Source organism: Grus americana, chromosome 2, assembly GCF_028858705.1.
Source record: "Grus americana isolate bGruAme1 chromosome 2, bGruAme1.mat, whole genome shotgun sequence".
NCBI lineage: Eukaryota > Metazoa > Chordata > Aves > Gruiformes > Gruidae > Grus > Grus americana.
This window is the reverse complement of record NC_072853.1, coordinates 168899626-168916953: the sequence shown is the minus strand read 5'-3', so window position 1 is coordinate 168916953 and position 17328 is coordinate 168899626. Positions and strand designations below refer to the sequence as shown.

Genomic DNA, 17328 nt, shown 5'->3' with positions numbered 1-17328 from the left:
AACTAATCACCACCACTTTCCCTGCCTTTGAGATACATGTACATACACACATACAGAGATATCACTCCCTTAGTGCACGGGCCATCTCTCTAAAATGCCCGTTGAGTTCATTTAGTCCGTGACTTCGGGCTCCATCTCTCAGAACCGTCTCTCAGGGCAGGAGCGATGGTGGGTGCTGTTGGGATGTTGCGGCTGCATCTGGAGCGCGCGGCTGGTGGATCTGGCGCGGCCTGTGCCCACGGTCTGCGGGTCGAAGGTGTCGACTTTGAGGAAGTTGCTGGGTGCCGGTTGCTGAGGCCAGTTCTGGTTCCATCATTGCTGCTCTTTGCTTGATTGCATCACAGTTCATCCTTCATTAACTGGGCGATTCTTACTGCAATACCGCTGTTATGGCATATAGCGATTGTAGTAGTGATGACATACAATGGCAGGGTATTTAGCAATTACTGTCACACAATTCAATTCATTGGCTGTTCTCACCCAAAATCAGATCCCCCTGAGGTACACATCAGACTTCCCCATCCTTCCGCATCACCCACCAAGCGTACCCAGGTCCTTGAGCCAAAGCAATCCCGCCGGATGGCTTTCACCTCCGTGAACTGGCTCGATTCACCTTCTCCTTCAGCAGTTCCACGACTTGTCGTGTAGGACTCCGCACAGCAGCCTTCCACCTCCGATGCTTTCCCACAGCGCGACAGGACCCATCAGTGAACAGGGCGTATTGCTTCTCGTTTTCTGCAGTTTATTATACAGTGGGGCTTCTTCAGCACGTGTCACCTCCTCCTCTGGTGACATCCCCAAATCTTTGCCTTCTGGCCAGTCCATGATCACTTCCGGAATTCCTGGGTGGCTGGGGTTTCCTATTCGAGCCCGCTGTGGGATCAGCGCCACCCACTTACTGCCCGTAGCATCAGCTGGACGATGTGTAGAGGGGACCCTCCCTTTGACCATCCAGCCCAGCACCGGCAGGCGGGGTGCCAGGAGGAGCTGTGCTTCAGGACCAACCACCTCCGAAGCGGCTCGAACCCCTTCAGATGCTGCCAAATCCCTTTTTCAGTTGGAGTGTAGCGGGCCTCGGATCCTCTGTAGCCCCGACTCCAAGACTACCAACCATGGTGACTGTATTTCCACCCCAGGACAGTCGATTCCAGGGGTACTGGGCACCCCTCTAAGTGAAAGCAAACTGTGCCCTGCACGTTGCCGTCAAAGGGATCGAGAAAAACTCATTCCTGGTATCAATCATGGTGTACCGCTTGGCTGCCTTTGACTCCAGTTCATATTGAAGTTCCAGCACAGCAGCACTCACAGAATCATAGAATCACAGAATTGTAGGGGAGATGCTGGAGCTGTGGGTGTGGGGGGGCGGCGATGCTGTCCCGCAGTGCGGGAGAGGGTGCCTCTCTCTCTGCCCCGGACAGGCTGGCCTGCCGTCAAGCCAGAGATCATCTGCCAGATGGAGCGAGCAGAGCTGCCGTGTGTGCCAGACCCCCCCAGTGTTGTCCCAAAACTGGGGATTTGTTTACCTGGTGTGCAATATGCCAATATACACACAGAGCAGAGGTATTTTATTGCATATTTGCACAGATACAGGTGTCTGTCCCAAGACAGCACACCAAAGCTCCATAATACATTAAGATATTCATCTTTCTAATACATATGCATTGTTATTCTGTTCCATGATTGGTTTAGATTTCTTCGCCTAGCATGCAAACTAGAACGCATGCTCAGTTCTTTTCTCCGCCTTTCTCTTTCGAGTAGGTGGTATAATTGGGGTAGGTGGTCCATGGGTCAGTGGTCCCAATTCCCCCTGCCAGAATTACCTTTCCCCTAGTTTCCCGGTACTTTTGGCAATTCCAAATGGTTCTTCACAGTTCACTGACTGCACTAGTAATATATCAGTTAAACTTCAGCTTTTAACAATCACAGCCTACTTATCAGACAAAGGTACATTATTTAGATATTTCCTGCCTCGCCTTAGACCCACGGGGGTAGGGCTACACAATGGACTTCTGCAGCAGCACAACGGCTTGATTCATGTCACATGTTACACTGGCTTTTACTGTAACACCAGGACATGGTGGAGCCACCGGACCCCTGTCTCAGGTTGGTACCGGGGGGCTGTGGGGGTTGTGGGGGGTTCCAGCAGCAGCGTCCCCTCAGCCCCAGATGCTCTGTGCAGCAGGAAGGGTGGGGGGCTGGTGGGGTGCCCGTGCCGCTGGCCATGGGGAGGGGTCCCACGTGCCCGTCCAGTCCCTGGCAGTGACCCCAGCCTCTTCTCCCCAGCAGCCGGTGACCCTGGGAGGCAGAGGGAGGCTGGGGGGGTCCCCGAGGGGCTGCTGGCACCCACCGCCCTGCTCCCGGGGATGCCCAAACGGGGCGGGAGGTGTCAGGGGCGCGCAGCCCACAGCCGGCCGGGCAGGAGCCGGGGGGGTTCCTCAGGGTGCCCTCGCCTCCCCTCCTTGCCGACCCCCCGGCCGCTGGAGAAGACCCCCCCCTACGTGTCCTGAGTGCAACAAGAGCTTCAAGAGCCAGTGGGCGTTGGTCGTCCATGCACGGAGCCACACGGGTGAGCGGCCCTTCGTCTGCACCGACTGTGGGAAGCGCTTTGGCCACAAGCATCACCTGCTGAGACACCGGCACGTGCACACCGGTGAGAAGCCCTTTGCCTGCAGCCACTGCCTGAGTTCCTTCATGGACAGCGGTACCCTCAGTGCCTGCCAGCACGTCCCCACCGGTGAGAAGCCCTACAAGTGCAGCGAGTGCGGCAGGACCCTCAGCCAGAATCTTATTTCAGCGGTGCTGATATATGATGGGAGCACCAGCAAAATGCTATCCTGGGTATTCTCACCACAAGGTGAAGTCACAACGCTTACCGAGAAGGTGTCCCTATCGTGGGTGGAGGAGGAGCTGCCTCTTCTGGGCCTTCAATCCCTTCTGTCCCCCCGGGGGCATTTTCCTCAACACCCTTTACACCGCAGCCTTAACTGTGCCCTCCCTGGGCTGACATTTAACATGATTTGGAGAGTCAAGTACTTTAGTCATATATGTTTGTCCTGTACTTCTTTAAGTTCATTATCATACTTAGGTGCATCAACTTTCATATTCATTTCATGGTGTGGTGGTGCAACCTCTCCGTCTTGAGCCGCTCGGTACCTGGCGGAATCTTCCCCCCCTTCTCTGGCCGCATACCTGAGCGGCGACCGGAGCATCCAGGCTCCCTCAGTGCCTCTGGGTCCTGCTCCCTTGGTGCCCACCCGGTACATCCCTGCTCGGGCCATAACGTCCTTGTTGCTCCATTACTTGGGAACAATAGTGATAATCGCTCCACTCCCGATCGAGCAGGAGGTGTATTTGCTCTAAACTCACAGAGGGAGATCCTAACTATACGCTAGCTTCCTTCATCCACCTTTCTACTTATATAAAATACGCACGTTTGCCTTTACGAGTGTGGGTGGCATATATCACTGGGCCCTAATATTTCTGTCTGTCTGTCATGTTTCACGTATATATAATATATATATCTACCTATCTATACGCTTTGATTTAAGATACCTTATAGTAAGTTAGTGTGAATCTTGTCATCTTCAAATCTGTATTTAAGTTGCTGCTTGATCATAATATATTTTACTAAATTGCTTGTAAATCTTTAAAATTAGTCAATCATTAAGTGCTGCCAAAGTTTAACCTTTGATTTACCTTATACTGTTAATAAATTTTGAATTGATGACATCGTAACCGTGTCAAACACCTTTCATCCGTGACAAATTGGTGTAGTCAGCAGGATGACAAGCGAAATCACAGAATACTTACAAAAACACGATACCCCACCAAACCTGAACTTCCCGGAGAATTGGGCTTGTAATAGCTGGCATAACTGGGAACCAGTAGAGAAACAGTTAACTGATGCCAGAGGTTCAACTACAGTTGGAAAGGAAAAAGGTATAATTTGTAAAATGTTGGGAGCGTGCCTAGAAGCTGCCTGTCAGGAAAGAGGAAAATCTGCCTGTAAAATGCCAGACTTACAAGGTGAGATAGAGGCACACAAATCTACCGAACAGCTGTCATCAGTTAAAATTGGGCAATTGCAAAAGCAACTTAAATAATCTCACCTAAAACAACAAAAACTGGAGGAACGTGTTGAAATGATGCTAACGCAATCTCCAAAATCCCCTGATATAGTTCAAATTAAAAAATTAATTGTGCCCATTGAAGATTGGGATGGTAATATTTGGGGTGATTCAAATAATAATAGCTCAGACGAAGATAATTCTCTTCGCCCACCTGAGCGGGTGGGCTCGTTTACCCGGTGTGCTGCACGCCAATACGCACACAGAGCAGAGGTATTTTATTTATTTCATGTCTGCGCAGAGATGGGTGCTGGGTGGTAACTCCACCAGGCTAGCACACTACACACAGAAGCTACCACGTATTGATCTTGTTACAAGATTAGAAAACCCCACCTAAATTTATGCTAATTGGTCAGTAATTACCACTTCATCTGCTATTGCTTAAACATATTTAAATTAGCACCATGCTCCTTGATGGTGGAGGGTAATTTGCATAATCCTTTAATTGGATTTAATTGCTTGGGATCTCCCCCAGCTGCCTTTACTTTCCCTGAGTTTCTGCAGACTTTTGTTGGCTTGGGGCCTCTCTGGCCATCGCCGAGCTCTGGGCTCCTGCTGGGGCAGGATGGTTCCTTTTTATCAGCCTTTCAGCTCCTCTTCAAAGGTAGAGTCGTTAGCAAAACAAGTAGTGCATTTAACCCTAAATTAACCCAAACACATTTCTGTCCCTGTAAAGTGGAAAATTCTACTTTACTTTTCACCCCCACTCCCAGTCAGACGGATTATTAACCAGAAGTCACTGCTGGACCACGGGGCGGTGCAGGAAATCGTATTAGTAAAACAACCCCGTTTGATCCAATTCAAATGGCCGATTTACAAGAACGTTACGGCCGCAAACCTGGAGAAACTGAAACTGAATATCTAGGGATATGTCTCTGACCAGGGGACATAGAATTTTGCTAAACAACGACGAAGTCAAGGGCTTTTGGGGTCCCAGTGTCTTCTTAGATGCTGGCCCCGACCCCTCGGTTACAAGCAGAGTGGCATATTGGGCTGGCGGTATCGATAGTTTGGAGAGAGGAATACCTTTGTTGATACCTCTTAAATCTCTAAATGAACTCTCCGTAGCTTTCACAAAAGCTGCCTGCATCCAGGCCACGCATCAGCGTCATCCCATTGATGTTCCTCTCTCAGTGCCAGTAGGTCCTGCTATACTAAAACCATTAATAAAAGGAGCCCCTGCCACACTCAAACCCTTTTTCATTGCAAAATGAGGTGAAATCCAGAGAGAGTTAAATCACAATAAGTTAATGAACATAACACGAGCAGCTGAAGATAACGAAGAAGCCGACTTAGTGGCTACCTGGGCAATGCCAATGCGTGGAACTATAAGACGTGCATGAAAAATGGGATGGGACGAAATTCCCCGTGAAACAAAAAACACAGGTCGTGCTGTTAGGCAAATTAAACAATCACATCAAAACGGCTTATTTTAATAAAAATCAACGAAATGCCACAGTACGAGTGCTCCACGCAGCTCCAGTACTTCCCGAACCAAAAGTCACTAATGTCCCACAGTACCGCATTTCTGCTGCAGCACAGACTGGAATTTCTAGAAGTAATTAAAGATTTGGAAAAAAGGCAAATTATTTCTAGAACCCACTCCCCATACAACTCTCCAGTTTGGCCAGCCTGTAAACTGGATGGGAGATGGAGTTTTGACAATTGATTACCAGCGCATGATGGAATAGAGCACAAAATCAGTACCAGATGGATTTATCCTGTATCCACTTACCATAAGTCAACCAAAATTAAAATATTTTATACCAACTTTTCCAAACCAAACAACAACAACGATTGTTATAAAATAACAGATTCAAATTTAGATTGTTGTACAATTTCACTTTTACCAAACCCGTAATTACGTTATGATGCGATGGGATGCCACTGGGTTATTGGGAACTGGATTAAGAGTACTAAATAGCAGAGACACTGAAGTTATAATGAACAAACTAACTGCTACTACCCATGACCTAACCAAACTGGAACCCTACCCACTGAAATTCGTAAACTGATTTGGGACAATGCCTCAGAATTTGAAAAGGAATTTCATTTGTGGTGGCAATTAGTCGACTTCGCTTATCAGGCAGAAAGTGATAAGATTGTCGCTTTTGTCCTCACTATACGCAAGGCTTTGGTGTACAATACATACCCAAACATTGCGTTAGGACTGAATCATAATGGAACCATACTCTATCCCTTAGAGCAGCCCATCAAAAGGAGGAAAAGTGGCAAACGATGTAAATGCGTGCTTCGTAGGAGGACAACAGGGTTTCGTTTGTGAAAGTAATACCCTTAAAGCTCAAGACATCTGTTTGGACACGGAACAAAACATTTGCCATTTTGAAATCCATCCAGATGAAGATCCTGAAACCATAGTAATTTATGTTGGAAAAGGATATATTTGCATGTAAACATTATGTAGATCCTTATTAACAGATAACTTTGCTTAGAACATAACCAATCAATTTAACCTACATGTATGTAATTCTTCTATGATCATTGGTTGTGATTTTAATTACTCTGCAACAATAATTACTCATGATGATCTTTTGATTACATGCTATACCGCGAGTTACAACCTACACTCGTTGGAATGAACCTAACCATAATCAAACAACTCCTCCACCATCCTGATCTGATCAACCTCCTACAATAAGCACGAGAAACTGGACAAAAGACCCTGATCACTTGTAAATCTTTAAAATTAGTCAATCATTAAGCGCTGCTAAAATTTAACCTTTGATTTACCTTATACTATTAATAAATTCTGAATTGACTAAATCATAACTGTGTCAAACACGTTTCATCCACAATACATGGATAATTAAGCAAAAGGTCTCACTCTGGGCACCACGGCTTCAAGATTCTGTGTTGAAACCATTTATCTGCTTATTCCGCATTCTTTAGCCAAAACAGGAACGTCCTGTTGCCGTAACACTCCCTCCCTCGGCTGCTTCTCATACCAACCTTGCAGATCTCCATCCGCAATGTTTGCACAAGAGATAAGCGGACGCCGGTGTTTTTAACCTCTTATGTGCAGTTCTCACTGGGTGGGGGGGTCCATCCCTGGTGGAGTAGCGGGCAGAGGACAAGCCCTTGCAGTGCGGCCACTGCGAGAAGCGGTTTCGGGATGAGGGGATCATGCTGGCTCACCAGTGCACCCACGGCACCCCCAGCCTGTGGCCACCTCCGCAGCCCAGCACCACCTGAAACTGCTGTTGAGGGGCTGCGGGGTGCCGGGGACTGTGGGGAGATGTCCTGGTTTCAGCTGGGATAGAGTTAATTTTCCTCGTGGTAGCGGGTGTAGAGCTGTGTTTTGGATTTGGGATGATAACAGACTGCTGTTTTGGTTGTTGCTCAGCAGTGTTTACCAGGTCAAGGACTTTTCAGCTTGTCCCACTGCCCCTCCAGCGAGGAGGCTGAGGGTGCACCAGAGGACAGGAGGGGACACGGCTAGGACAGCTGACCCAGACTGGCCAAGGGATTCTCCATACCGTATGGTGTCATGCTCAGTATATCAACTGGGGGGGAGCTGGTTGGGGGTGTGATTACTGCTCAGGGATGGGATGGGCATTGGTCAGCAGGTGGTGAGCAATTGCATTGTGCATCTCTCATTTTATATGTTCTTTTATCATCATTATCATTACAATTTTCTCTTCCTTTGTTGTCCTATTAAACTGTCTTTATTCGAACCCATGAGTTTTACTTTTTCTTCCAATTCTCCTCCCCATCCCACCGGGGCGGAGGGTGAGTGAGCGGCCGTGTGGTGCTCAGCTGCTGGCTGGGGCTGAACCACAGCATGGGGATACAGGGAGACACAGCTGTGGGGATGGAGGTGGTGTGGGGACACGAGGAGGGACACAGGTCAGGGAGATGGGGACATGGCCATGGGTGGTGGGGTAGCCCTGTATTTTAGGGAGTGTTTTGATTGTCTAGAGGTTAACGTTGGTGACGATAGTGTTGAGTGTTTATGGGTGAGAAGCAGGGGGAAGGCCAACAAGGCAGATATCATTGTGGGAATCTGTTATGGACCACCCAACCAGGATGAAGGAGCAGACAAACTATTCTAAAAGCAGCCGGGAGAAGTCTCATGATTGCTAGCCCTTGTTCTCGTTGTAACCGTGGGATAGGGGCCGTGAAACAGAAACTATAGGATCAGGTTGAGATAATTAGTTTGTAACCAAGGTAATAGGTAATGAAGCTCACTGACCATGGCAAGGTACAGTGCTGCTATGTTCCATGTACAGTCCCTACCAAACTGAACAATAGGTTTGGAGATATTAATCTTATGAAGTAAGTCGTTATGGACAGGTGCATCCACAGCAAGGATACTGCGCATGCCTGCATGAAGGAGGTCATCCAGCGGACACGGGTGCAAGACCACTGACGACCACCAGAGACCCTTGAGGACCACCGACTCAAATCACTGAGCATGCGTGACGGGGAGGAGAATATGGAAATGGGTTCCAAGAAATGATTATCATAGGACTGCCCTTTCTGAGAAAAACGATGAATATGTATGTTTTGATCCTACATAACCTGTGTGTTGGTGATCACCTGGCATGCACGTTGGGTGGAGCTATCCCCCGTGCATCCAGCGCTGCAATAAAGAATGCCTGCCTTTTAACACTACATTGGTGTTACGACGTTTATTCCCGGATTTCGGTGACATTGTGAGGGACTTCAACTTACCAGATGTTTGCTGGAAATACAGTACAGCAGAGAGGAACCAGTCCAGGAGGTTCCTGGAGTGTGTGGAAGAGAACTTCCTGACACAGCTGGTGAGTCAGCCAACTAGAGAAGGTGCCCGCTGGACCTGTTGCTTGCAAACAGAGAAGGACTTGTGGGTGATGTGACGGTTGGAGGCTGTCTTGGGCACAGCAGTCATGAAATAATAGTGTTCGATTCTTGGAAGAGTAAAGAGGGGGGGTCAGCAGAGCTGCTACCTTGGACTTCCGGAGGGCAGACTTTGGCCTTTTTAGGAGACTGCTTGACAGAGTCCCTTGGGAGGCAGTCATGAAGGGAAAGGAGTCCAGGAAGGCTGGACATTCTTCAAGAAGGAAGTCTTAAAGGTGCAGGAGCAGGCCATCCCCATGTGCCAAAAGGCGGGCCGTCAGGGAAGAAGACCGGCCTGGCTGAACAGAGAGCTTTGGCTGGAACTCAGGAAAAAAAGGAGAGCTTATGGCCTTTGGAAGAAGGGGCAGGAACTCAGGAGGACTACAAGGATGTCGTTAGGCTATGCAGGGAGAAAATGAGAAGGGCCAAAGCCCAACTAGAATGTAATCTGAGTACTGCAGTTAAAGACAATAAAAAAATGTTTCTATAAATACATAAACAACAAAAGGAGGGCTGAGGAGAATCTCCATCCTTTGTTGGATGCAGGGGGAAACAGTGACAAAGGATGAGGAAAAGGCTGAGGTCCTTAATGCTTTCTTTGCCTCAGTCTTTAGCAGTAAGACCAGTTGTTCTCGGGGTACCCAGCCCCCTGAGCTGGAAGACATGGACAGGGAGCAGAATGAAGCCCCCATAATCCGTGGGGAAATGGTTAGTGACCTGCTACACCACTTAGACACACACAAGTCTATGGAGCTGGACGGATCCACCCAAGGGTGCTGAGGGAGCTGGTGGAAGTGCTTACCGAGCCATTTTCCATCATTTATCAGCAGTCCTGGCTGACCAGGGAGGTCCCAGTTGACTGGAATTGAACAGGGGGTTCCCAGAGCCAGGGAAAACCCGAGGAAGAACCAAAATGGGCACTCACCCCAGAGCTCAAACCAGTGTTCCTACAGAGAACATCTCCCCTGAGACGTCTGATGCAGGGCGTGCACAGGTTGGTGCTGCTTCAGGTGCCCGAGTTGCAGAAAACAGTCAAAAGGCTGTGCGGTATTAGAGGAGCTGATGATATCTGTAAAGTAGCATTTTCTGCTTTACAGGGGCAGAACCGTGTTTGGGTTAGTGCTTAGGCACCGTTTAACTTAGGGTTAAATAAGCTGCGTTGCTTTGCTAACTGGCTCTGCCCTTGAAGAGGAGCTAAAAGACTGATAAAATGCATGCCTTGGTAATGACTGCCCTTGAAGAGGAGCCGAAAGGCTGATAAAAAGGAACCATCCTGCCCCAGAAGGAGCCCAGAGCTCAGCGATGGCCAAAGCCGCCTGAGGCCAACAAAAATCTGCAGGAACTCAGGGAAAGGTAGACACAGTTGGGGGGATCCCAAGCAATTAAATCCAATTAAAGGATTATGCAAATTACCCTCCACCACCAAGGAGCATGGTGCTAATTTAAATATGTTTAAGCAATAGCAGATGAAGTGGTAATTACTGACCAATTAGCATAAATTTAGGTGGGGTTTTCTAATCTTGTAACAAGATCAATACGTGGTAGCTTCTGTGTGTAGTATGCTAGCCTGGTGGAGTTACCACCCAGCACCCATCTCTGCGCAGACATGAAATAAATAAAATACCTCTGCTCTGTGTGCGTATTGGTGTGCAGCACACCGGGTAAATGAGCCCACTTTTCGGACAACACCCAGATGGAGATAGATGGGTGGTTTCACAACCAAGTTCCTGCAGTGGAGACCACTGAGGCACTTTGGAGCCTGGTGACCCACAAAAGCAGGACTCCGCTTCAGTCTCCACCCTCCAGCTTCACAACCAAAAACAGATATGAAGCTTTAACAGCTGTAGACACCCAGAGCAAGGTGTGTAAGGAGAAACTGTACCAGCAGCACACAGTGGATACCGTAAAAAGAAATGAGAAGTGCTCGTAGCGGGTGACTCTTTGTAAACTGTAAACTTCCTTCTTCCCTTTGAGTTTTTCCAGGAGCTCCTTGCTCATCCATGCAGGTCTCCTTCCTCCTTTGCTTGATTTCCTACTCTTTGGGATGCATCGATCTTGAGCTTGGAGGAAGCAGTGCTTGAATATTGACCAGCCCCCTTGGGCCCCCTTACCTTCTAGGCCCTAACCCATGAGATTCTCCCAAGCAGGTCTTTGAAGAAGCCAAAGTGATCTCTCCTCAAATCTAGGCTTGTAATCCTACTCATTGCCCTGCTCCTTTCATGCAGGATCCTGAACTCCACTATCTCATGGTCGCTGCAGCCAAGGCTGCCCCCAGCCTTCACATCCCCCACCAGTCCTTCTTTCTTTGCTAGTACAAGGTCCAGCAGCACCCCTCTCCTCATGGAGAAATATCAGGGTGGTTGAAGTCCCCCATGAGGACCAGGGCCTGTGATCGTGAGGCTACTTCCAGCTGTCTGTAGAAGGCCTCATCAACTTCCTCATCCTGACAGGTGGCCTGTAGTAAACACCCACCACAGTGTCACCCATATTAGCCTGCTCTATAATTCTTACCCATAAACTCTCGACTCTTTCTTCATCTGCCCCTAGGAGGAGCTCGATACATTCCAGTTGCTCTCTCACATAAAGAGTAACTCCACCACCTCGCCTTGCTGCCCTGTTTTTCCCAAAAATTACGTAACCAGCTATGACAGCAGTCTAGTCATGAGAGCTGCCTCACTATGTCTCTGTAATTGCAATGAGATCATGGCCCTGCGACCGCGCACAGAACTCTAGTTCTTTCTGTGTATGCCCCATGCTGTGTGCGTTGGTCGGCAGGCATTTCAGAGAGGTAATCGAGCATGCAGGTTTCCCTGGAGGGGTGCAAGAGGGTCCACCATAGCCACATGCACCCTTGAGGTGGTTGTCTTTCTGGTTGTCCTCTTGGGAGGCAGCTAAGGAACATTTGTCGCTGCTATGGTTGGCCTGGCTTGTTCCCCAGTTGGATGCAATGGCATGAGCATTGCCACTTTGGACCCCAGCTTCTGAGTCCTTCACTTTAAAGCCCGCTTCACCAAGTTGGCCAGACTGCTGCTAAAGATCCCCTTGCCTCTTCTAAACAGGTGGATTCCATCCCTCCCTAACAGGTTAGAGTCATCAAAGAATGTCCCATTTCCATAAAAGCCAAAACCCTCGCAATGGCACCTGCCACGTAGCGAGGAGTTGATACGCGTTATACGTCTATGTCTGGCTCCCCCAGCTGTTAGAATGGAGAAAAAGACAACTTGGGCACCAATGTTTGTCACTTGCACCCCCCAGGGCTTTATAGCCCACCTTGATTCTGCCCAGGTTCCAGCTTGCGGTGTCATTCTGTGGTTCTGTGAAATGTGACGCCCATCCACAAGAAGGGCTGGAAGGAGGATCCAGGGCACTACAGGCCTGTCAGCCTGACCTCGGTGCTGGGGAAGGTTATGGAGCAGATCATCCTGAGTGCCATCAGATGACACGTACAGGACAACCAGGGGATCGGGCCCAGTCAGCACGGGTTTATGGAAGGCAGGTCCTGCTTGACCAACCTGATCTCTTTCTATGAGAAGGTGACCCACTCAGTGGATGAGGGAAAGGCTGTGGATATGTCTACCTGGACTTTATAAAGCCTTTGACAGTTTCCCCACAGCATTCTCCTGGAGAAACTGCCTGCTCATGGCTTGGACGGGCGCATGCTTCGTTGGATAAAGAACTGGCTGGATGGCTGGGCCCAGAGAGTTGTGGTGAGTGGAGTGAAACCCAGTTGGTGGCCGGTCACAAGCGGTGTTCCCAGGGCTCAGTACTGGGGCCAGTTCTCTTTAATATCTTCATCAGTGATCTGGACGAGGGGATCGAGGGCACCCTCAGTCAGTTCGCAGACGATGCCAGGTTGGGCGGGAGCGTTGATCTGCTGGGGGGCAGGAAGGCTCTGCAGAGGGATCTGGACAGGCTGGATCCATGGGCCGAGGCAACTCTGTGAGGTTCAACGAGGCTCAGTGCCGGGCCCTGCCCTTGGGTCACACCAAGCCCAGGCAACGCTACAGGCGTGGGGCAGAGTGGCTGGAAAGCTGCCCGGCGGAAAAGGACCTGGGGGTGTTGGTCGACAGCCGGCTGAACGTGAGCCAGCAGCGTGCCCAGGTGGCCAAGGGGGCCAACAGCATCCTGGCTTGTGTCAGCAATAGCGTGGCCAGCAGGACCAGGGCAGTGACCGTCCCCCTGTACTCGGCACTGGTGAGGCCGCACCTCGAGTGCTGGGTTCAGTTTTGGGCCCCTCGCTCCAAGAAGGACATTGAGGTGCTGGAGCGTGTCCAGAGAAGGGCAACCAAGTGGTGAAGGGTCTGGAGCACAAGTCTGATGAGGAGCGGCTGAGGGAACTGGGGTGGTCTGATGAGGAGGCTGAGGGGAGACCTGATGGCTCTCTACAGCTCCCTGAAAGGAGGGTGTAGCCAGGTGGGGGTCGGTCTCTTCTCCCAAGGAACAAGCGATAGGACGAGAGGAAACGGCCTCAAGTTGTGCCAGGGGAGGTTTAGACTGGAGATCAGGAAACCTTTCTTCCCCCAAAGGGCTGTCAAGCCCTGGGCCAGGCTGCCCAGGGCAGTGGTGGAGTCCCCGTCCCTGGAGGGATTTCAGAGCCGTGTAGATGTGGTGCTTGGGGACATGGGTTAGTGGTGGGCTGGGCAGTGCTGGGGTAACGGTTGGACTCCGTGGTCTTAAGGGTCTTTTCCAGCCCAAACGATTCTGGGATTCTATGACTCTATGGAGGTGGGAGGGGCACAGGGGGGACACGGGGCAGGGAGATGGGGGGTGGCCGTGGGGCTGGCAGCAGATGGGGGTGATGTCCCATGGGGCAGTGGGAGCCACCCGGGGTGTCCCTGGCCCTGTGGGGTGGGTTGGGGGTCTCTATCCCGGGGGGGGGGCAGGGGCCCAGGGCCCCCCAGACATTCCTGGGGGGGATGAGCAGGACCAGGACGTGGGGTCACGGCACATCCGTGTTGGGGGGGAGGCACAGCCGGGCCGTATCCTGGTCCATCTGTGCCGGGGGGGCGGGGGGCAGAGCCCTAATCCCTAATGCCAAGATGTGCCGGATGCAGGATGTGACCCCGCTGTGCAGAGCCGCCTGGGGGGCTCCAGGTCCGGCCCCCCCTGCACAGTCCTGAGGGCTTTGCCCTGGAGACGGGGTGATGGGGGGTCCCACTGCAGCTCCCGCCCCCAGCCGGCAGCTGGCCCCAATTGCCAGCCCCACAGATGGCCCCCGCCGGCCGGTCCCACCCCATAAAACCGGGGGGGCGGCAGTGCTGGAGCCAGCTGGGACAGAGCGGGGGTCCAGGCGGCCCCAGGTAAGAGGGGCTGGGGTGGGGAGGGAGCCCCATCTTGGGGTGACCCCCATCCTGGGGAGCTGCCCACGGGGTCTGGGGACGGTCCCTGCCCATGTCCCCCTGTCCCCATCGCTGAACCCCGATGCCTCGCTCCCTGCTGGGGCAGCACGTGCCGGGTGTCCCCGGGGCTGCGGCCGTGGGGCTGCTCTGCCGGTAACGCAGGTCGTCCTCTGCCAGGGTGGCCGGTGCAGCGCAGCGTGGCCGGGGGACGGTGCAGCATGGCCGGGGTGCCATGGGTGCCTGTCAGGGTCCTGGCCTCCCTGCTGCTCTGGGCAGCTGCGGTGGAAGCAGCCACCGGGTAAGTCCTCTGTGCCGGGGGCTGTGCCACGTCACCGTGTGGTGCCCGGGATGGGGCACGGTGGGGGGGTGCTGGCCCCAGCCCGGTTTTGGGGGGCGGGGTGGGTGCTGTTGCAGCAGGTGACGGGGTGCCACGGCAGGCGGTGGTGTGAGCGGATGGTGCAGGTGACAGCAGAGGAGGAGGTGACGCCGCGGCGTGAGGACGTGGTACCCTGCTCCAGCCTCTACCACTACAGCCTGGCGGGCTGGCACATCGACCAGGACCGCATGCGCCAGGCCTACGGCGGGGACCGCGGCGAGCCCCACCGCGATGCCCAGCCTGGCTCCAGCACCCCCCTCTGCTACATCTACAGGTGAGTGCCACGGGGATGTGCGGTGCACGGCGCGGGGGTGATGCCAGGGTGGGACGCAGAAGGGGGCACTCGACCCGATGCTGCATGCCCCCCAGCCCCCCGCCTGATGCCGAGGCTCCCCCTGCCCCACAGACCCCCGGAGATGCGGCCGGTGGTGTGGAACCGCACGCTGCGCGCCTGCTGCCAGGGCTGGAGCGGGCCCCACTGCACCGAAGGTAGGCGCGGTGGCACCAATGTGCCGTCCCTGCCACTCGGCACGCGGCCACTGAGGCGCCCGGCGCTCACCGGCGGAGACGAGGCGCGTCCCTGTGCCGCAGGTGAAGGCTCGCTGGGGCACTGCTACGGCACGTGGCAGTGCCAGGATGACGCCAGCAGCCGCAACCTCTCCGCAATGAGCCTGGCTGAGTGCTGCCAGCACCCGTGGGGGCACAGCTGGAGGAATGGCTCCACCGCGCCCTGCCTCGCCTGCACCAGCCTGCCCCTCGCCGGTAGGTCTGGGGGTGCCGGTGGGAGGAATGGGGGCTCCCGTAGGGGTGTTTGCCAAGCGGCGTTGCCTCCCCACCGCAGATGATGCGTCCCCGCAGCCGTCACTCGCCATGTCCCTGCGGGGAGCGGCCACCCGGCACCGGGGTCCCTCAGCCGGCTGCCTCACCTGGGCCGGATCCCGCTACCGCACCTTCGACGGGAGGCACTTCCACTTCTCCGGCGAGTGCACCTACAGCCTGGCTGCTGCCGCCACCGGCACCTGGGCCATCTCCATCGCTGCTGGCAATCCCCGGGTACCGGCCGTCCCCGCGGTAGGGTGTGTTCGTGGGTGGGGGGAGAGGGAGCCCAGCCAGGGTCTCTGCTTCCCCCATGGACAGTCAGTCCGGGAGCAGGGGAGGCCATCGGTCGGTCCCCACAGCTTGTCACAGCCCCGTGGTGTGCCCCGGCACGGCTGTGGCATCCGAGGCTGCTTGCAGCTGGGGAGGTCCCGGCAGCACTGGCACACACCGCAGGCAGCCAGCCCCCGCCCCGGCTGACACCGTGCTGCCGCCGCACTGCCGCAGGCACTGCACATGACCTTCGGGATGGACACGGTGGTGAGCCGGGGCCGAAACGTCTCCGTGAACAGTGTGGCGGTGCCGGAGGGACAGCCGTACCTGCACAACGGTGAGGGCGGCGTGATGCTCCATGGCCCCGCTGCCGCCGATCCCAGGCTGCTGGTGGGGCCGAGCCCCCGGGTGATGCTGGGTGGCACGGCGAGGCAGTGACGGCTTGGCAGCGGCAAAGCCACAGCCGGGGGGGGAACACGACCCAGCTGCAGCTGGAGGTGTCTGCGGTGCCGGCAGGGATCAGCGTCACGTGGCGGGGTGACTGGGTGGCTGTGGCGAGCGGGCTGGGTGTGCGGGTGACCTCGGACGGGCGCCAGGCAGTCACCGTGACGGTCGATGCCGAGCTGTGGGGCAGCACGCGGGGGCTCTGCGGCCCCTACAACGACGACCCTGCCGGTAAGTGTCACCTCACCAGCAGCGCCTCTGCCATCCCCGTGCCGAGGCCATGGTTGTGTCCGTGTGCCGGTGCCGTGTGCCGTGTCCCCCTGCCTGCCCCAGCCCTCCCTGTGTCCCCAGATGACTTCCTGCAGCCGGGGGGGGACACGGCCCCCTTTGCCGCCAGCTTTGGCAACTCCTGGAAGATCCTGGACGCCAGCGCAGAGGTACGAGACAGAGCTGGGTACCAGGGGGGCCGGGGCTGCTGGCCCCCATGTCTGGCTGGGGTCCCTGGGGGGTTGCCCTGGCTCTGAGGGTGTCCCCCCCCGGCTCAGTCCGCCTGCAGGGACGCAGCAGAGCTCGGCGCCGGCTGCGCGGTGGGTGACACGGCACGGCGGGCAGCTGAGGCCGTCTGCAGGAAGCTGCTGGCCGAGCCCTTCCACCAGTGCCACGGCAAGGTGAGCAGGCGCCCGGCACCGCAGGGGGCTGAGGGGTGCCAGGGGTACTGGGGGGTGCCTGTCCCGCTGCCCTCACCCACTGCCCCTGTGCCAGGTCAACCCTGACGGCTTTTACACGGCGTGCCTGGAGGTGCTGTGCCGGGAGGGGGACGCTGGGCCCTCACCGCCCGCCGCCGTCTGCGACACCTTTGCCGCCTATGCACGGGACTGCGCCCAGCACCAAACCTACATCGACTGGCGCCGGCCAGGCTTCTGCGGTAGGGACTGGGGGGGGCTCCGGCACCGGCCCCTCACTGCTGCTGCCCCCCCCCCCGCTGCGCTGGCGGCTCCCACCATGCCGAGCACCCCAAAGGCTCGTGCATGCAACCCCCCAGTTGTGTGCATCCCTCAGATATGTGCACCCCGAAGGCTTATGCAGGCACCCATTGGTCTCGCGCACCCCAAAG

At 54.3% G+C, this 17328-nt stretch overlaps 1 protein-coding gene across 1 annotated transcript in view; it reads left to right on the top strand.

Annotated features, from left to right (window-relative positions):
- The first annotated feature begins 1660 nt into the window (after positions 1–1660).
- The window catches only part of LOC129203637 (SCO-spondin-like), a 47383-nt gene continuing 31715 nt past the window's right edge, over positions 1661–17328 (top strand). Inside the window, exons 1-11 of the mRNA XM_054818438.1 lie at positions 1661–2103; positions 14483–14603; positions 14743–14955; positions 15088–15170; positions 15273–15443; positions 15523–15734; positions 16005–16107; positions 16287–16445; positions 16566–16651; positions 16760–16882; positions 16977–17139. Coding sequence (XP_054674413.1) covers positions 14524–14603; positions 14743–14955; positions 15088–15170; positions 15273–15443; positions 15523–15734; positions 16005–16107; positions 16287–16445; positions 16566–16651; positions 16760–16882; positions 16977–17139 — 1393 coding nt within the window. The 5' untranslated portion in view covers positions 1661–2103; positions 14483–14523. The remainder of the gene's footprint in view (positions 2104–14482; positions 14604–14742; positions 14956–15087; positions 15171–15272; positions 15444–15522; positions 15735–16004; positions 16108–16286; positions 16446–16565; positions 16652–16759; positions 16883–16976; positions 17140–17328) is intronic.